The sequence below is a fragment of the Balaenoptera borealis genome (genome assembly GCF_965194805.1).
Source record: "Balaenoptera borealis genome assembly, chromosome: 4".
Lineage (NCBI taxonomy): Eukaryota > Metazoa > Chordata > Mammalia > Artiodactyla > Balaenopteridae > Balaenoptera > Balaenoptera borealis.
Genome location: NC_138861.1, coordinates 112,222,465 through 112,244,064, shown reverse-complemented (window position 1 = coordinate 112,244,064; position 21,600 = coordinate 112,222,465). Strand labels below are relative to the sequence as shown.

General features: G+C 39.6%; 1 protein-coding gene across 1 annotated transcript in view; it reads right to left on the bottom strand.

The window, feature by feature from the left end:
• Positions 1-21,600, bottom strand: part of CLNK (cytokine dependent hematopoietic cell linker) — a gene marked incomplete at its 5' end in the record, with an annotated part of 116,215 nt that overhangs the window by 57,010 nt on the left and 37,605 nt on the right. Inside the window, 4 exons of the mRNA XM_082391594.1 lie at positions 151-261; positions 1,676-1,695; positions 1,910-1,935; positions 16,272-16,317. Of these exons, the coding sequence (XP_082247720.1) occupies positions 151-261; positions 1,676-1,695; positions 1,910-1,935; positions 16,272-16,317 (203 nt within the window). The remainder of the gene's footprint in view (positions 1-150; positions 262-1,675; positions 1,696-1,909; positions 1,936-16,271; positions 16,318-21,600) is intronic.

Below are 21,600 nucleotides of genomic sequence, written 5' to 3'. Positions count from 1 at the left end.
TGAGATGCTTTCCCTCAAGGTATGGAATGGCTCTCCCCACCACGTTGGGGAGCCCATTTAGAGGGGTGACTGGATTGGTTATTGCTGCCGCCTTCCCCCTGCCCACCCGTCCCCTGGTCATCTCACCACCAGCAACAGCAAGCCTCTCACCTGGACCCTCCCTGGACTTCGGGAAAGGTGTACCTCTGCGGGAAGAGTGGCCTGCTGTTCGCCGGCTCAGGGGGCAGGGGCTGGTACTTCTTTGGAAGAGTGATGGGTGGCCTGTGTGAAGAGTCACAGTGGGGACCTGAGAAGGTTTGCTGCACAGATGGCTCCTGAGACCTGGAATTCACACAGCCCTGCCCGCTGTGCCCCCAGCTTTGGGCTGGAAACATCAGTTTTGGGGGCGTGGCGGCTCTCTACAGGGAGCTTCGAATGTCAGAATACTCATTCTTCTCACCAGCCTAAATCTCTCTCCCTGCAACTTGCCCTTTGGTCTGGTTCTATCTTTTAGAGTGTTATGTAATTTTCTGTAGAGTGTCATAGCTTTATCAATCTCCATCTGTTGAAGTTTTGGGAGGCCTGGAGTAAAAATATGATTACAGCTTTTCCTTTGCCCCAGACTAGAAGACGTGAGCTTTTGAATCTCCCCAAAGAAATAGGACAATGATCCAAAGTCAATGGATGCCTCACTCACACCCATGTATTCACCCATGCCCTCACTCATTCACAAAGTGTATCGGGCACTGTTGGTAGATGCTGGAGATGCAGAAAGGAAAAAGACACAGTCCTTGACTCAAGATGCTTCCCTCTGGGAGGGCAGAGAGAGAAGTGGTGAGAAGATGACCAGCCAGGGAAATAAGTGCTGTGATGGAGGTCCTCACAGGCCCAAGCAGAACAACAGAGTGACTGACTCAGAGCCTAAGAAATCAAGTCTGTTGCTTTTTTTTTTTTTTTTTTAATTTTTTAATTTTTTTTAAAAATTTTATTTATTTATGTCTGTGTTGGGTCTTCGTTTCTGTGCGAGGGCTTTCTCTAGCTGCGGCAAGTGGGGACCAGTCTTCATCGCGGTACGCAGGCCTCTCACTATCGCGGCCTCTCTTGTTGCGGAGCACAGGCTCCAGACGCGCAGGCTCAGTAATTGTGGCTCACGGGCCTAGGCGCGCCGCGGCATGTGGGATCTTCCCAGACCCGGGCTCAAACCCGTGTCCCCCGCATTGGTAGGCAGATTCTCAACCACTGCGCCACCAAGGAAGCCCAAGTCTGTTGCTTTTGCCTCCATATATATAAGTATAATAATATTTGCATTTGTATATGTATTATATATATAAATATATATATACAGTTATATGATTATATACTTATATACTGTAGGTCCCTTGAAGGCATTTCCCAGTGCCAGGACTCTCTGGCAGATTTCTGTACTAAAAGGAAGGAGAGATTTCTGTACTAGACAAAGGGAAAGAAACAGGAAACAGGGAAGCAAGGCATTCATTAAAGATCGATAAGTGGAGGTATATTGAATAGATGACTGTGAATGAATGAATGATTAAATGAATGAATGAGGCTTATTTAATCTTGTTCATTGACCAACTCATTAGTTTTCAGTGTCAGATGTTTGTGTTTCTCTTTCTCAAATTATAGAACTAATCATTTAAGTATATAGCAAAACAAAATTCTATTTTCAGTGTCTTACCGAGGAGGTGGTAAAGGAGTCTGCAAAAGGAAAGAGAATCAGAAATTAAAGTTCTGGTTCTTTGAGCAGAGCTAAATGGTTAATGATTTTTTGGTTCACAAGTAGAAATGACAAATCCCAAACAAACTTCTAGGATATATATTTCAAGTGCCACATAAGCTTTCACATTGTCCATATTCCTATGCTTCTAAAACAAAGGGTGGGTAACAAATGCATTTTAATGCTTCTTCTTACCTTGTTTCCCTTCATGGGTTTTTCTCCTAAAACATAAGAAGGAACATCAGTGAGTTTATGGAAAATGTCAACAAGCTATTTTCACATATGTTTAAATGGAAATCATTCCCCTTTGAATAATTTTGGTGATAACGCCAATGAACATTTGTTGAGATCTTATTAGATACCCAGCACCATGCTAAATATTTTAGTATGTGATCTCATTCAATCCTTGCCTTTGTTCTGGATGCAGAAACTGGGGTGTGGGGAAGTTAAAGTACCTCACCTCCAGTCCCCCAGTTAGTAAATGGTAGAATGAAGATTTCATGGCATGTGGTGCGACCCCTAAGGTCCTCTCTTAACCATTAACTCTTGATTAACATTCTTTTATATATACAGTCATCTTATTAATTCAAGTCCCTGCCTCACACCTTCATCAGACATTTCTAAGCAGAGGAAAATAGCATCACAAAATTTTCCAGATGGAAGGGTTTTCTAAGACCCCAGAAAACAACTGTTTTATTTTACGAATGATAAAATTAAGGACAAACTAGGTAGGACAATTGCCCAAGACCACCCAACCCTAGAACAGCCTGAATGAGGCCCGGAAAGGATTTTCCCAACTTCTAGGTAGTTTTATTTCCACAATTCAATTCGACTCAAAGACAATTATTGAGCTGCTACTCTGAACTGTGCAGAGGACCAGGCACTAGGGATAAAAAAAGACAAATACAACACGATCCTTCCCCTCAAGGTGTTTACAGCTGTTCTGTTTACAGGCCGAGTTCCAGGTTCTGGGGACATAATTGGGAAGGTGAGATGCACTGTCCCTGCTGCCATAGGGCTTATAACTAAGAGGGTAGACGTGCACTGAAAACACTATTAAAATCGTGATGATAATTTCAAGAAGAGAAGGGCATGGTATTGAATGGACACACAGGAGACTTAAGTTAGTCTGGGGTGTCAGAAAAAGCTCTTTGAGGAAGCAATGCTCGCTTACCTGTAAAAATGGATGTGACCTAATAAATGCTGCTTTATAGGGGGTGGGAGGAGTCAGTGAGACAATGTCTGTATCTGACTGTAGGAGACCTAAAACTCAACTGAGCACTGGCTGAGCCTCCTTTCCTTACTTGTGAGACAACAAGGCTGGATTAAATCTGTGTTTTTTAACTTTGCTATGAAGAGTCCGTTGTGGTCCCCCTGGGGACTCCCAAGGAAACTGCAGGACTGCAGGATGGGGTGGCTGGTTTCTGGTCCATCACCCTATGTCACTGGCGGGGCTCCACCTCCACTCACTTCCCACTGGATCTCCTCTTAAGATTTCTTTTGGGGAAAGGTCCAGCTGGCCAAAAACAGCACAACACAACACATACTGGTCTGGATGATTTTAAGGCTTCTTCCAGGTCTAAAAATAACTACTTCATTGAACAAAATTACCATTCTCCCTATTTTGTTTTTGGAAAACACTTTTTAACAGGTAGGATAGACTTCTCTGCATGAAGTCAAACACTGATGGAAGACATCAATCGTAGATGTTCTAGGCATTGTAAAAACACAAAATATGACCCAGGATGTATTTCAACAACTGTGGCCACCTAGTTAATGTTAGATCTTTGGCTATTTCAATGATATTACTAAAAAACTTAGGCCACAGGATGCTTCTGTAAGGCATGAAATTAGAAAACATAAAACTAACTTGCCCTCATTTTATTGTGCATTGGCTTCAGCAGTAGAGCTCCCTGGGGAACTACCTTATGGCTTATGCTGATGACTTTCCCTGTGAAGCTAGATGTCGGCTGTCTAAGACATCTTTTTTCATAGCTACCACTATATCTATTGGGGATCAATTCAATTCACTGCAAAAAAAATTCAATAAAAAGACTGAGCATCTGAAATTCAATAGGAACATTCCATTTATTGCTTCAGAGATATGCATCCCATTTGCTTCAGTGACTGTGAGTTTAGAAAAGGACATCTATCTTGCTTTTATTCATTTACTTATTATTGAGCCCATAGTGTATGTCAGGCATGGATTCATTTTTAATACATTTATTGATGTAGGTTTTGGGGAATATAATGTCAAAAAAAGTTGCTATTCTCATGTAAACTTACATTCCAGTGGTAGGAGATAGAAAAGAAATAAACAAGTATATGATGTCAGGTGATGACAGGTGCTACAAAGAAAAATGAAGTAGGGTGAGTGAGAGATGGGGGACGGGGCTACTATTTTTCAGACAGACCCCAGAAGGCCTTTGTGGATAGGTGATGAGAACAGAGGCTAGAAGAAAGTGAGGGAACACACCATATGAATACCTGGGCGAGAGTGTCACTGACAGAGGGAACAGCAAGTGCAAAGGCTCAGAGGTGGGACGAGCACAAAGGGGCACTTCTGTCCCAGCGGTGGTGGTGGAGGTGGAGGGGTGCCCAGATCACACAGGGTCTTGTAGGCTGTGGTGAGAACCTTGCCTTAACGGTGGTGCATCTTTTCCCTACACCGTCCGTGAGTCGTGTGCCTTCATTATAACGTAAGGTTTTCCCTGGCCTCAGTTAGTATCCCCCTCATTTAAAAAATGTGTGTGGGGACTTCCCTGGTGGCGCAGTGGTTAAGAATCCACCTGCCAATGCAGGGGACACGGGTTTGATCCCTGGTCTAGGAAGATCTCACATGCCATGGAGCAACTAAGCCCGTGCGCCACAACTACTGAGCCTGTGCTCTAGAGCCTGTGAGCCACAACTACTGAGCCCAGGTGCCCTAGAGCCCTCACTCTGCAACAAGAAAAGCCACTGCAATGAGAAGCCTGCACACTACAACGAAGAGTAGCCCCCGCTTGCAGCAACTAGAGAAAGCCTGCATGCAGCAATGAAGACCCAACATAGCCAAAAAAAAAAAAAAAAAAAAAAATTAGCTAAAAATAATGTGTGTATGCAGGACTACAGCATGGTATAATAATTCCACTCCTTGGTATATACTCAAAGAGAAATGCAAACATACATCCATACAAAAACTTGTACATGAATTTTCATAACAGCAGTATTCATAAAAGTCAAAAGGTAAAAACCATCCAAATGTCCATCAACTGATGAAAGAATAAACAACATGATGAAAGAATAAACAAGTATGTCTATACTGTGGAATGTTATTTGTCAGTAAAAAGGAATAAAGTACTGATACATGTTACAACATAGATGAACTTCTAAAACATTATGCTCGATGAAAGAAGTCAGAAGACTACATGTTGTATGATTTCATTTATATTTTAAAAATCTAGAATGGGCAAATCCATAGAGATGGGAAGTATATTAGTGGTTTCTTGGGGAAGGGGAAGGGTTGAGGAGCAACTTTTAATGGATATAGGCTTTCTTTTTCAGTGATAAAATTTTCTAAACTTAGATTGTGGTGATAGTTGCAGAAGTCTATGAATATACTAAAGTCATTGAATTGTACATTTTAAATTAGTGAATTTTATAGTATGTGAACTGTATCTCAATAAAGATGTTTTAAAACATTTTTTAAATGTGTTTCTGATATTATATGTAATATCAAAAATCCTGAGGGCTTCAGCTATGTCAAATATATCTAACAGCAGTAATTTATGCCATGAGCCTCCCTTATTTATTGCTTAGATAACTGAAATGTTATAGACTAAGAGGTAGAAACGAACTTCAGGGACTCCACGAGGGAGAAAACTAGATCAAACAGGTGAAATAACTTGTCATACTGTCATACAGCTTTGATAAGAATTCAGAAAAAATGCAACCATATTTTTTTTGCAGGGGTGGGGCTTGTTCAAGAAAGTAATAACAACTCAGGTATTTGACATACTGGAAGAGGATGAGGTTTGGAGCTGAGTTTCTTGAGTTTGAATCTTGATTCTGCTACTTACTATGGGTAGGGTCATGGCAGGTCCTCAATAAATATTAATGAAATAAACAAATGGATTGAGGAACGGTTGCGATTTCTCATCTGGAAAAGTGAGACATGGTTACTCATACTACATGAGACTTCGTATGTGGAATAAATGAATTGATGAAGTTCACGTGATGGTTTTGAATGCGTCCCCACTGTAACTAGTATTATTGTGTAATGGAAGATTAGAGGGAAAATGGCAATCGACCCTCCTGAGGAGGTATACAAATACCCTAAATGCTATGAAAAATTCCCTGTCCCATCAGAAGACCCAAACAGTTGTTATTCGAGATAGTTCGCATCTTGACATTCAGTCAAGCAGTTTTCACTAGGAGGAGGCTGGCATGCTCGCCATCTGTTGGCTGCATGTGTAATTAGCACCATCTGCCGAGACTGTCCTTATTTTGCTCTTCAGTCTGCAGCAAGACAGTTTTCGCTTCTGCTGAAAAATGTATTGCTTCTTGGGAGATAATGTAGTGAGCTGAACACAGCATTGCTGTAGAATCTATTACCTCCATAACTTGTTAGGGTGAAGTCATGAACAAGTTCTCAACCTCAGAGGGTTCTGTGAATTTAAAGTATCGCGAGACCTGCATGTGGCATTTCGGGGTAGGGGTGGGGGGCTGGGTGGGGTACTGGTGCCAGCTTACAGGAGCTGGTTGTTAAATTTTCAAGATTTTGCAATGCAGGTGTTAAACACGGCCATTATTAAAAAATTAATTATGTAAATGTACACTTAAGTTATTTCAAAAACAAAGGTAGCATCTGCTTAAAACTCATGACTTCCTAGTTATTCTACCACATTTATCTATGCTGTTGAAGTTATTTACCTCTATTGTGTCTATGATGGAAATACTAAAAAATGGTATCTCTTCCCAACTCCCTGTTCAATGATCATGTTGGTAGCTTGAAATCTGCTGCAGGGGAAGTATTTACACCATGGAAATTGGTAAATGCTGCAAATTAGGGTTTGATTTTTTGTTTTACTGCTTGTCTAGACTTAAAGAGATGGAGAAAATGTTGACAAAGCAGATTAAATATAAAAGTGTGTTGTGTCTGTACGTTGTCCCATTACATTGTAAAAAGAGGAAAATTGAGGAAATATACTTCTGATATTGAAAAACTATCATCTGACTCAGCTAAGAAGCTGTTCATGTAATTACATCAATTGCAGTCATCGTTTGGCTGCAGATACAAGAGTTTGGAAAAAATCAGCGAAAGCACTCTGTGAAAATCAATTGGCTATATAAAATTTATGATAGAGTGTTGTATATTTTGCTATTATTTTAAAACTGTGTGCTATGTACATCCTTTTATCAGTAAAATTTATAATAGGTCTATACATGCATGTATGTACATACTATTTTTTTGAGATACAATATTTTCTTTAATATGTCTGTGGTGAGCATAATTACTTTTTTTAAAAAATAAAGACTATTTTTTAGAGCAGTTTTAAGTTTACAACAGAATTGGAAGGAAGGTACAGAGATTTTCAATTTATCACCTGCTCCCACACATGCATAACCTCCTCCATTATCAACATCACTCGCTAAAATGTTACATTTTTTACCAAGGATGAAGCTACATGGATACATCATAATCACCCAAAGACCATAGTTTACCTAAGGGCTCACTCTTGGTGTACATTCTATGGGTTTGGACAAATGTATAATGTACTCATCATTATAATATCATACAGAGTATTTTCACTAAAAATCTTCTGTGCTCTATGTATTTATCTCTCTCCCCAACTCAGACTCTTGGCAATCACTGGACTTTTTACTGCCACCATAGTTTTGCCTTTTCCAGAATGTCATATAGTTGGAATCACATAATATGTAGCCTTTTCAGATTGGCTTTTGTCACTTGGTAATATGCATTTATGTTTCCCCCATGTATTTTTGTGTTTTGATAGCTCATTTCTTTTTAGCATTGAATAATATTCCGCAGTGGAATGTCTGGATTGTACCACAGTTTATTTGTTCATTCACCTACTGAAGGACATCTTGGTTGCTTTCAAGTTTTTGGTAATCATGAATAAAGCTGCTATAAACATCTGTGTGTAGGTTTTTGTGTGGACATAAAATTTCAATTCCTTTGGTAAATACCAAGGAGCGTGATTGCTGGATCACAGGGTAAGAGTATGTTCAGTTTTGTAGGAAACTGCCAATCTGTCTTCCAAAGTGCCTGTACTATTTTGCATTCCCACCAGCAGTGTATGAGAATTCCTGTTGCTCCACATCCTCACCAGCATTTGCTGTTGTCAGTGTTTTGATTTGGGCCATTCTAATAGATGGATGGGGTATCTCATTATTGTTTCAATTTACATTTCCCTGGTGACTTATGATGTGGAGCATGTTTTCATATGCTTATTTGCCACCTGTATGTCTTCTTTGGTGAGGTCTCTGTTAAGGTCTTTGACACATTTTTTTTTTTTTGCATTGGGCTGTTTGTTTTCTTATTGTTGAGCTTTCAGAGTTCTTTGTATATTTTGGAGAATAGTCTTTTATCAGATGTGTCATTTGCAAATATTTTCTCTCAGTCTGTGGCTTGTCTTTTTATTCTCTTATATTGTCTTTTGCAGAGCAGAAGTTTAAAAACTTTAATCAAGTTCAGCTTATCAATCATAGATCATGTCTTTGGTGTTGTAACTAAAAAGGCATCACCATACCCAAGGTTATCTAGGTTTTCTATGCTATCTTCTGTGAGTTTTATAGTTTTGATTTTTAATTTAGGTCTATGATGCATTTCAAGTTAATTTTTGCAAAGGGTGTAAGATCTGTATCTAGATTTATTTTTTTTGTAGGTGGATATCCAATTGTTTTAGCACCATTTGTGGAGAAGACTACCTCTGCTCCATTGTATTGCCTTTGCTTCTTTATCAAAGGTCAGTTGACTCTATGGGGGTCTATTTCTGGGTTCTCTGTTCTGTTCCACTGATCTATTTTTCTAGTCCTTCATTAATACCACACTGTCTTGATTACTGTAGCTTTATAGTAAGCATTGAAGTTGAGTAGCATCAGTCCTCCAACTTTGTTCTCATACCTTTTTTTCAGAGATTTGAATATTACACATTTACCACTGCTTGTGATCTGGTTTTAGTGCTACTACTAATGTGCCATGTGACTTAGTACAAGTTGTTTGGCTTCTCTGAGCTTTGGTATCCTCATCTGTGATTTAAATGGTTGGAAAAGAATATATGTAGGTTCCAAGAATTTGTTTCTTGATAGAAGGGACAATGATGCAATGGAGTGGTCACAAATGGGATCTTTGAAATCATTCGTGTTGGGTTCTAATCCCCCCTCTATCACTTACTGAGTAATCTTGGGCACATTATTTAAATGTTCTGGGCTTGTTTCCATGTCTGTAAAATGCAGATAATGAAGTGCAGTTCCTTGGATGGTCAAGCTTAAATAAAATAATACTTGTTTTTCAATTAGCTCCTAGTCAATTTGTGCTAAATATATGCAATACCCTTTTTCTATGAAATATGATCATCACAATCAACACTTTTGGAAACATACCATCAGTGTAATGTTCTGTAATTAGAGACATAGACTCTGAACAAAATTGGATAAAATCTGGCCTCAGTCACAGTATTTATTATGTCTAAAAGTTTTATGACGTATAAAAGTGGACCTTTAGGATTTCACGTCCTGATGATTAATTGCGGAAGCATCCAAAGAAGCAACTTACGATCCAAGTGGCTAGTACGTATTTCACAAGGCCTGTTTGAGAAACCGCTCCACGTCTGTGGAAACTTTCAGAAATTAATTCCAGCAGTAAATTGCTGAAACCATTCTTTGGGTTGAGTAGGGAGGGATTAAGTTAGGCAAAGCCAAGGATGTGGGAGGGACCTGCCAGCTTTAACAGTTCCTCAAATAAGGTTGGAAAGTGCAGTTTCTTAGGAACATGTATGTCAACAGCTGCACCTTGTTAGTCACAGATGTGGGATAGAAGCATCTTTCCTAAACAAGCCCAGGAGACATCTTTTCCGCTGACCTGGGTGTCTCAGGAAAGGTGGGCAGGCAGGGTGAAGGGAAGGACTAAGGCTTCAGAGGTGATGACATGGGCAGTGGGGTGGGTGGATTTGTATGTATGAACCATATCCGTGGATTCACAAAATGCTAGAGGCCGTTGTGTTCTACAATATTTCTATAGATGGGATATTAAAGGCCAGTAAGGGAATATTATTTGCCTAAATTTGTAACGGAGCAGGACCCTATGGGATCTTCCTGGGACAGGCCTTCCCCCATATCCTCTGCTTTATCTTCTCTGTGAAGTACATAGATAAGAGTATTTGATGCACATTTCCTGAGTTTTTTTTACAGATGTGAAAACCCTGCACCAAATGAAAGATGTTAACTACTTGATGACCATGAGCACACAGCCCCCAGGCCTCCTGGAGCCTAAGGACTGATAATGTTAACCCCTGTGACACTGCCCTGTTACCTCACCATCAGCCAGTCAGAGAACTGTGCACGAGCTGGTCACATACCCTGCGACCGCCCACCCCCCTCGCCTGGCTTTTAAAAATGCTTTGCTGAAACCCTTCAGGAGCTCGAGGTTTTTTAGAAGATGAGCCACCAGTCTCTTTGCATGGCCCTGCAAGAAACCTTTTTCTGCTCCAAACTCCTATGTTTCAGTTTGTTTTGCCTTACTGTTCATCGGGGACGTGAACTTGCACTAACAAATTCATAGCGCAGACAGAGCCAGAGCCAGAAGCAACCAGGCTTCTTGACTTGCCTCTTGCCGGCCTCCACCTAATGGGAACGCATGGCTGAGGATCACAGGCTCGTCTCTAGTTGGTCCTAGGACAGCCTGCAATGCTTATCTAATACGCTTTTATTAAAATGGGCTAAATTTTAGAGCTACTTTAGTGTTTACTATGCATCCAGTATGTGCTTAGCACGGTGTTATGTGTTTGCTGTAAGGAAAACAATGTTTAGTAAACTTTGGTCTTTGTGATTGAGGAGCTTATTTTTATATTCATTGATAGCAGATTTATTGTGTATACTCTACACCAAAGTAGATAGAGCATGAGATGGTTTCAGCCTACACAGAGAGGCAGGAAGACATTCCAGTGTAGGGAGAACGGCAGAGGGTAAAAGAGGGAGGAATGAATTCTAAAAACCATTAGTTCAGTTCAGTATCCCTTTGTCAAGTGTCCATCATGTGTCAATAACCGTGCTATAGGATTTGCGTTGGTTATTAACTTTAAGACAGACAGATGTATTACAATGTAGGTGCATTTCCTCCCTTTTAGAGATATGGAAACAAACTTGGAGAGGTTACGTTCCTTGTAGATTTCACATTTGGAAAGCGGTAATGCTGGGATTTGAACGCAGGTCTCCTTGTCCCCAAATCTAACATTCACGCAACCATATTTTAGCTGCTGCTACATCTCAAACATAATGTTTAACTTCCCCTGAGGTCATTGTCTCACGCCTCAGCCCAATGTCCGTTGCTGTGTGAATCCTTCCTAGGATTCACAATTCTTCTGCAGGGGCCGAATTAAGTATGTACGTACTTTTTTGAGTTCTGACAACACTTCGTATAGACCCGACCAGACTGTGGGCTCCACGTGGTCTAAGGTCTTCTGTGACTCAGTGCCCTGGCACAAAGTGATTTTGAATAAAAGCAGCCTTCTCCCCTGGCAGTTATCACACAGTGTTGTAACTGCCTTGTTTTCAATTCTTCTAATTGTGGCTACTTTATATTTCACTATTGAAAAGTGTATTTGCTACTCAAACGCTTTTTCTTTCCTCTGTGTGATGGTGAGACAAAATACTGTCCTGTAGTTCCATTAATGAGTGATTTTACAACATTTATAACATTGGCTTTGAACTGAATATTGTATCAATGCCTCTCTCACTTTTCTTTTCTTTCCTTTTTTCTTTCTTTCTTTTTTTTTTTTGCTTCCAAATAAGGGTATGACCTCTATCATCACTTTTGAGCCACTGGCTGTGTCTGAAATAAATTTAAATCTAAAATAGTAGGAGAATAATCGTAAATTTATTTCTTATCATTTCTAGGCCTGGGGCCTAAAGCTTGTTATTTGTTAAGGATATAATCTATAGGATGGCAAATTCCATCATTTTTTGTGATGTTTTGTGTTGCCGTGTTCTGCCACTAGAGGACAGTATCATCCCTCAATTCATGTCTTTTGCACTAAAAATTGCATAGTTTGGATAAGTGGGAAATCAGGGAACAGGGAGAGTTTGCAGAAAAAATTTTAGATACTAGCAAATATAGTAGAACCCTGGAAACATTGCCATAGTTGACAAAACTTGAGTTCTGGTCTAGGCTAGGACTGCTTGCTCTGTGACCTTGAGTGAGCCCCTTCTCTTGCCAGGCTTCTTGGCATAAAATGAGGGGGTAAAACCAGATTAACTCTAAACTCTTTGACATCTAAATTCGACTAAAATCAGACTAGTAGAAAGGTCTTTTGATGGCATTATGTAGAATTCTATCTTGCTTCTTTTCAACCAAGCTCATGTTTCTGGATATACATGTTTAGCCATCTATGCATAATTCCTTCTTCTTCTCGTGGATAGTTTATTGTATTTCATTATAAATTCATTCTTGTATATGATATGCTTTTTACCTCAAAGGAAACTGGTTTAGAGTTTGTGCTTGGTTCACATGGAAGGCAAAGAGAAACTCATTTTAGGCTCATTTATTCTCAGCATTAAGAAGCTAAGCCACACCATTTTTGAATATTACAGCTATCTTCACCTGAAAAGAGACAATTGCTTCTGCATCTGTGGTTAATGCTAATTAATGGTTCATCATAAACAACTTACACTATATACATACTTTGCCCCCAAATAAACTTTTACCCATTTTTAGGAATGAAAAAAAAAAAAAAAAAGAAAACGCCAAGCTCCAGGGAAGATAAGTTCTTGAAATCTGACAGTTTCCAGATAATGTCAGAATATGATTGCAAGAAAAATAATATGAAATGTACATTAACATAAATCTATAACTGCTCAACTTGATGAAAAATATCACCATAAAATTCTGCCATTACTGAACCACGCAATATGTTTTTCTCTATGACATTTTGTGAGAATGAGTAAATTATCTGAGAATGTATTTGCATCAAAAATACAGAATTTTATAATAAACACATAAATCATTCAAACATTTTCCAGCAAGATGCCTGATCCAAAAAAATGGGGTATTCATATTACTTTTCCCCTTTTCATCTCCTTTCTCTGTACAGTACCTTAGAGCTCTGGGTGGTAATACAAAACCATCAATTATGGAAGTGCAGGAAAAGAAGACATAAAGAAATAACTCTTATTGAAGAAGTTTTCCATGCAACCTACAAGCTCAACTCCTGTGAGTCTTGCTTTCACTGAGGTCATCTCTGCAGTTATGATTTCAGTTTACATTGGGGTCTACTTTTTAAAAAGTCATATTTTATAGCCATGGTACTTGGATATCAGCCAACAAGCCTTATAAAATTGACAGCACTAACTTAGCTCTGAAAGACGTGTCTTTCAGGTACTTCCGGAGGAATTTCTTTGCTCTTTTTTTATTTTGGGTAATTAATTTCACATAAAAAAAGCATGATCACCTTTTTGCTTAGGTTACCGGGAAGCTCAGAGAAAAACTAGCAGTTGTAATAGAATGTAGTGATGTGTGCCCGAGCACCCTGAATTTTATCTTTACCTTAGTCTTACAGTCTATCTAGATACTTCCTATGATTTAAAAAATTTTTCTTCCATTTTACCATGCAAGTTTTTGTTGACTACTCCAAGTATTTGTAAGCTGAGGCAAAGTGTAGATGAATATATGGATGAATAGTCGTGATGTTGGGATTTATAATAAATATATATTTGGTCTTTGTCCCTGTGTCTGGCACAGAGCTCCTAAATCCCTTGGAATTTCATAGTGATGAGAGCTATCAAGGTGTCTTTTGTTATGTTAAGGAGGTGACTTTTGGACTCCATCTAATGATGGAGAGTGGCTGTCAGTGGTGCCTAGCCCACGACCACGGGATCAAAGGGTTAGAACTTACAATCCCCTACGTCTACCCACCCCTCCCCCCCTCCCAGGGAGAGGAGAGTGGCTTGAGATTGAGTTCAATCCACAATGGCCAATGATTTAATCAACCATGCCTATGTAATGAAGCGTCTATAGAACCCCAAAAGTTTGGAGTTTGAGAGATTCAGGAAGCATGGAAGATCCCTGCCCTTTCCCCATACCTCCGCTTATATATCTCTTCCATCTGGCTGTTCCTGAGTTATATCCTTTTACAATAAACTGGTAATTTAATAAGTAAAATGTTTCTCTGAGTTCTGTGAGCCACTCTAACAAATTAATCGAACCTAAGGAGGGAGTGGTCGGAACCTCCAATCTATAGAAACACAGGTGACAATCTGGGCTTGTGACTGGCATCTGAAGTGGTGGTGAGGTACGATCTTGTAGGACTGAGCCCTTAACTTGTGGAATTTGGTGCTGTCTCTGGGTGGATAGTGTGAGAATTGGGTTGAATTGTAGGATACCCAGCTGGTATCCAGAGAATTGCTTGATGGTGTGTGGGTGGAAACTGCCCCCTGCATATGTTGGAATTGGAATTAGAACCATCCTGATAGTCACACAGACATATTAATATATGTAGAATAGTGGTCAAAGAAGATTCTGCAATCAAAGAAATGAAGGTGCATGTCTATAGTGAACTATTAGAAAAAGAGGGGAATTGTGAAATCCATTTCTTGTCTGCTTTCTCCCCAGGACTCATTTCTCAATAAATTGCCTATAAAGCTTCTATTAGGACCTAGGACATTTATATATCAAATGATTATGATCTGCTCTGGGATGCCTCTGTGCTCTGGTCCTTTTCTCTGTCAAGAGGCATGAAAAAACTTCCTCTGCATAATTCATGTGGTCTTCTAAGGACTAAAATACATCAGTTAATGGAGAAAAGCTCTGAATCAAGTGCTGTGTGCATCGAAGGCATTTCCATGTTTAAGAACTAAAGAGGCACTGATAGGAAATCCCCCCTATTTTGAGGGGTTTAGGAGTGGTCTAGAGGGACGACAGACAGGGATCTGTCAGGCTGTGCAGGATGGAGAGGAGAGATGGAGTAGGGAACAGCTCTTGTTTCCTGCCTCTGCTAATTCAATTGAATTGATGAGTCATAAAAGCCCTGCCCACTTCACATTTCAAGAGGAGGAAAGTAAGACTCAGAAAGGTTAGGTGCCTTACTTAAGGTAATACAGCCAGGGAGTAGTAGAGCCTGGGCTTTGGCTCCTCTCATTGCTCCTTCCACCTTGCTTCCCTTTGCTTCCACCATATCTTCCCTTTGCACCTCCAGGTCCACTGTTCACCTGGTCCACCCTGCTCCACCGCACTCTCCATCCTGGGAGACCAACCAGCCCCTGCAGGCTACCTTGCCCCGTGGTTTCAGGTTGGGTTCAGCCATTGGGAAGTCCGAACAGGAGATCAGAGGAAGGTTGGAGAGGGAGGCTGGGGCCTGTATTCCCTTGACTCCCACCCTGGGAGGTCCACATGGGCTGGTGGTGTTCCTCAGCCAATGGTCACTGCTCCTCTCAAGGTGGTGAGCGCCTTCTGGTTTTCTGTAGCTGTCCCCTCATCCTTTTGGGCTTAAGGGTGGTGACAGCACCACTGCTGTTGGCCCCAGTTTCTGCATCACCCCTCATTCTTCTCCTACACCTCACACACCTTAGTCAATAGTTCCTTTGTAAATAAACCTCCTTAAATTATCCTAATTTGGGTGTGTGCCATCTGTTTCCTCTTAGGACCCTAACTATTACACTTTCCCATTAAAGAAAATGTGATGTTAATAATATGTTATAGAATATAGCATCAGACACATAAAAGTTGAATTCGATGCTTCAGTTACTGGGAAATGTAAATCATGGGATTGTCATCTTTTCTAACTGAACATTGTAAGAGAATATGGGGACATTGGGGGAAATGATGAGAGAAGCTATAACGTATAGGATCCAATTAAATTTCTTTGGCTGTCCTCCATTTGTGCTTCTAGCACTACTGAAATTGATTATTTCCTTTCAGGTTCTTACCTGTATCTTTATCTCCAAATTGAGTTGCTTTGCCTGAAGCTTTAAAATCTATTTTCATGTTAATTAATCAGCATTTAAAAATTAGATTTCTATCTTGCAATTTTACAGAGGGGTATGCTTAGAGAAATAACTTAGTTATATATCTGATGCAACCCATACGTTTCAAAACAATTTCTTTCCCAAATTGCACAACATGGAATATGACTTTTCACGATCAATTTCTTCATAAGTAAGGTAAGGTGATAAAAAGGCATAAGATGTGAGAGACTCTTTCCAAAATTAGTTATTTCATGAAGGTTAATTCAATAGATAACCTTGTTGAAGAAATCTGTGACCACAGACAAAAATGTAAGAGGATCTTGGAAGCAAAGAAAGATACAAATATACTTATATTTCAAACTTTGTGATTTGACTTTACCTTTAACATGTTGGCTTCTGATATCCCTGAAAATGGGTTGTTCCACCTGTAGAAGACAACGTGGCACCATTATTTCTTAAATTGTGACTATACCATCTCATGACCTGCCACTCAGTATATAACTGTAATCTGATGATTCCCAAGGATAAAGGCATAAGTCCCTGGACTCATCATTCTTATAGATCACCCTATGAGTATGGGAGGCAATCAGTCAATATGTGTAAATACGTGTAAATACATGTACCACTGTGCCAGCAATGAAGGTAGTGGCCTCAGGTGGTAATTTGGCATAAAAATACTTGGTTTGAGATCCAATTGAGATCCAATCCAATCTTATTGCTGTGAAACTTTGGAAAAGCATTTACCATATTATGAGCCTTAGATTTTTCATCTTTTTAATAGGGAAAATATTTAGTCAATTCATGTCATTGAATTATTGTGAAGATCAACATACATGATCAAGTCCATGAAAGCGATGGAGCAGGCAGATCAGAGTGTGGCCTCATGTGGATGCCCGTGTTGGGGTTTCACCTCCGTCATGTGCTGTCTATGAGACCATGGCCAGTCATTCAACCTTCTAAGCCTCAGTTTCCTCATCTGTGAAATGGAGGTAACAAAAGAACTGATACCTCACAAGGGTGGCAGGACTACATGAGACAGGCAATGTGCCTAGAACAGGGAATGACACAAATGAAGCTGAATAATTGTTAGCTGTCATTATTGATAGTATTAAAGGTGTTGCTGAACTATTAAGGGCTGGCTGTACAATCATTAGGCATGAGAGTGAAGAAGATGATAGAGACCTCCTAATGATGCCCAATGACTTTGAAAGCCTTTAAGCCTAGATAAGTATTGGGGTCTAGGATGGTTAGTTTTATGTGTCAAATTGACAGGGTCACAGGGTATCCAGATATTTGATTAAACATTATTTCTCGGTGTGTCTGTGAAAGTGATTCCAGATGAGATTAGAATTTGAATCAGTAGACTGAGTAAGGCATATTGCCCTCCCCAATGCCGGTGGGCATTATTCAGTCCATTGAGGGCCTGAATAGAATAAAAAAGCAGGGGAAAGGAGAATTTGATCTCTCCGCCTGACTGTTGACCAGGGACGATGGTCTTCTCCTGCCCTCGATGACTGAGATTTACATCATTGGTTCTCTTGGTGCTCAGGCCTTTGGACTCAGGCTGGAACTTATGCTACTGACTTTCCTGGGTCCCCAGCTTTCAGATGGCAGATTGTGGGACTGAGCCTCCGTAATCACTAATTTATTTATATGTATGTGTATATGTATATATGTCTATGGCTATATATGTCTATATGTTTCTGTCTTTCTATCGTATCTATCCTATCATCTATCTATCTATCACCTATCTATCTATATCTATCTATCTATCATCTACCACCTATGTTTCTAGAGAACCCTGACTAATAGAGAGTCTTAGTGTTACACTTTATTGGTGCCAAGTTGAGTCGGCCAAGGTGGATGGGGAGGAAGGGTCACTGAATGCCCTGTTACCTCATGTCTTAATGTTCTACATCCACCTCTTCCTCTGTGGAACATTGAAACACCTTATTTATGCTTGGAAAGTGGTGGCTCTTCTGCTGACCAAGTTAGTCAAGACTTGAATGTGGTTTGGGTTTGCTGTTGTTACGGCTTCCTTCATCACACCATCAACTTCCAACTCCTCCAGGGTATGGAGCCTGGTGTGCTGGGTTTTTATTTTATTTTATTTTATTTTTTTATAGTAGCTTTTTTTTTTAACATCTTTATTGGAGTTTTGCAAAGTTCTTGTTGCATCCTCAGCTTTCAGCCTTCCCTGTGCACCTGCCCTGCAGAGCGGGTCTCTCCCAATGCTCTTGCCCACCTGCCATTGCTAGCCTGGAGCAGGAGAGGTTCTCCATTGTCTCTGTCTCAGCTGGGCCGTGCGTGATTAGGGTATTAGGGATGGGGCTTCCTTAGTGTTTCTGTTCTTTTCCCCTTTGGTGGCCAATGTCCATTTTCCCTTTTGAACATTTGGATCCATTTGGATCTTTCGCATGAGTTTCTTTGCATTGCATCTTCCCCAGAGGGAGGTACCCTCTGATGATATTAGCATAGGATCCCGGGCCTAGAAATATTTCCTGCCCCTCCCCCAGGGCTACTTCCGTTTTTCTATCAAATAAATATTTACTAGTGCCTACTTTATACCTGTATCAATGCTGGATTATGAGGGAACAAAGAGGAATAAGAACTTGGATGGTGAAGGAAGACTCAGACATGCATGCAGTTCTGAGTTTACAACATATTATAACACAGGTTTAATTATAACAGAAGTTTTTCAGCCTCAGCATCCTCTGCTGTGAGGGCTGCCCCGTGCTTTTGCAGTATACTGAACGGCACCCCCGCCCTCCACCCAGTACGTGTCAGTAGCACTCCCCAAGTCTTGACAACCAAAAGTGTCTCCAGGCATTGTAAATGACCACTAGGGGTCAAAATGGTCTCGGATCAGAACTACCCATTACAGTGCAATGTGTTACTGATGTCAAAGGCTGCTTTTTTGCATTGCTTCCTCCAGAAGGCTTCTTAAAAGCCTCTGGCTGGACCAAGTGATGCAGCTCCCTGCTCTTTGGACCCTGTGTCACTTCTGTCTTAACACTTTGTATTACATCAAAACTGCCTGTTTGGGCCAATGCCTCCTCCATTAGACTGTGGGCATTGGCTCATGTTTTTTTATCCCCATTGTTGAGCATAGCGCTTCGTACACAGCAAACGCTCAATAAATGAAAAGATGGACAGTGGTCTAGTGATTTAAGACAGTTGTAACCAGTCTAAGGTGTCATTGTAAGAACTGGCCCCTGTAAGGATCGTTGAAGATCCATTTCACAGATAGTTTAATCTCAACATAAATGTGCAAAACGAATTAGAATTAACTCCTGAGAATGAGGTTATAATAAAAAGAATCTGCTTACCATAAAAACTTGATTATTCAAACATTGATTATAAAAGCAAAATTCCTTTTTTATCTGAATCGAGACCAAGTCCTTATTTAATTAATTTATAAGACAACTTCCCTCCTGGCCAAAATTGTGCTCAAGTCTCCCATATCCTTTTTCTCACAAGATTTCACTTGACTTAATATGTTGAGATTATAGTTCCACTTGCAAAGTGACCTAACTAAAAGAAGAAATGTACAACAGAAAGCTACAAAGATAATATGAAAGGATATAAAGTAATAAAAATGGAGACAAATTCTGGCATAGTTGTTTTAAAAAAAATCAAATAAGAATTATTATTTTTTAAAAAAGCATTCTTCTCATGAAGGTTTACTTACATGGAAAGGGGGATTATCAGTGATTTTTAGGGAAAGAAAAGCTTAACTTTTTAGGTCAGAATTTTCTACTCTATAACCAGACAAGAACTTGTGTCTTTAGCCTCTGGCCCAATGACTCTAAAATTCCTATTGTTCCCTGAATATGCTTCATGCTTTAGTGATGAGAGCCCTGAAATGTCCTCCTCCCTGTCAAACAGCCCCCTGTGGGGCTGCCCCAGTTTCACATCTTGGGAATAGTAGCAAATATTCACGTGACAACTTTGAGGAACAGACTGGAAAAGGGTTCCATGTGAATAGAAATCGAACTGGGAAAGAAGACTGTGTCCCTTTTCCTATTAATATTTCAAGCTATTCATATTTCAAGGTTCAGATCAAATGACTGAGAGTTTGTTTGTTCATTTCTATCCAATTAGCCCATATCTGTTGAAAACTTCTTACATAAAGGCACTGTGCTGGGTACTGGGGCTAAAATGGTCCCTGTCCTCATGGAGGTGTCATTAGTAACGGATTGCTTTGTGTCAGGCACTGTGTTTTGTATGTATTATCATAAAGCTATGAGATTTTATAGCTAAGACAGTAAAGGTTCAGAGAAGGTAAGTATTGGAGCCGTTAAAATAGGGATTATAACGTTTGTCTTGCAAGGTCATTTTAAGGATTAAATGTCATTCATTCATTCATTTATTGCCATCTATCCTCCGAAAGACCTTCCCTGACTGCACTGCTTTCATTATTTTTTCAAAGCACTCATCACTTGACATATTGTCATTGTATCTATTATTTATCTATTTATTTATCACAGGCTTCCTCCCACTAGATGTAAGTTTCATGAGAGCAGGGCCTTGGTGGTTTACTGATGCCTATAATTTTGTCTGGTCCATGGCAGGTACCCAACACATATGTCTTGAGTGAATTTGTTGAGCGAATGATTCAGGTGTTTAGCTTGGTGTCTGTGTAAAGAGGAAGTGTTCAGTATTTTATCCCTCATCTTGCTCTCCCAATCTCTCCTGGCTGTGTTCTGTGTAAATGACATTATTTGGTAAAATTTGTAGTTTCCTTTTCTTGTCAATATTTAACAGAAACCCTCAAGTTAAATAGGTAAACTATTTGAACAGATAATGCACAAGGAAGATGTGTTATAAATATTCAAAAGCATGTTCACACTCACTAATAAATGTGCTACAGATTTAAAAAAGAACAGTGAAATATCTTTTTTGTTTTTTTAAATTATGATTAAAAATGTAATATCCAGTTTTGGTGAGAATTCTATGAGGTGGAAATTCCAACATAGGGCTTCCGGGAGGGTAAATTGAAATGATTTTTCAGGAAGAAATTTTACCATATGTACTAAAAGCATTTAAAATGTTTTCACTCAATGGTTAAGTAAAGTAATTAAAAATCTTATAGTGGGGAGTGATGTATCTGTAAAGATTATGCTTATTAATGCTTGTTTTGTCACATGGGAGATTGTTTTATGACTGAAAGTTAATGTGAAAAGGAAAGAAAACTGGTATATACTATACAATAAGGACTCCCTTGCATGAAACATATCAGCATAGAAAACATTGACATGAAATGTACCCAAAATGTTATGACTGATAGCCCTGCAACCCCAGGGATGATTAATTTGTATTTTATGCATTTCTGCATTAAGAAAATTAAACATTAGCAAAAGTGTTATTACAAATAAAATTCTATATGTGTTTAGAGCATTTACATTTACAAGATATTTTCATAAGATTATCTTTTGTGGTCTCAACAGCTTTTTGAAGTAAGCATGGCAGAGATTTTTATTCTTATTTTTTAGATGGGTTTACAAAGAGGCTCAGAGAGGTTGTTTGACTTACTGTTGTCCCTTGGTATCTGTAGGGGATTGGTTTCAGGAACCCTCATGAATATAAAAATCTGTGGATGCTCAAGTCCTTTATATGAAATAGCATAGTATTTGGAAATAACCTACGCACATACCCCTGTATACAGTTGACCCATGAACAACATGAGTTTGAACTGTGTGGGTCCA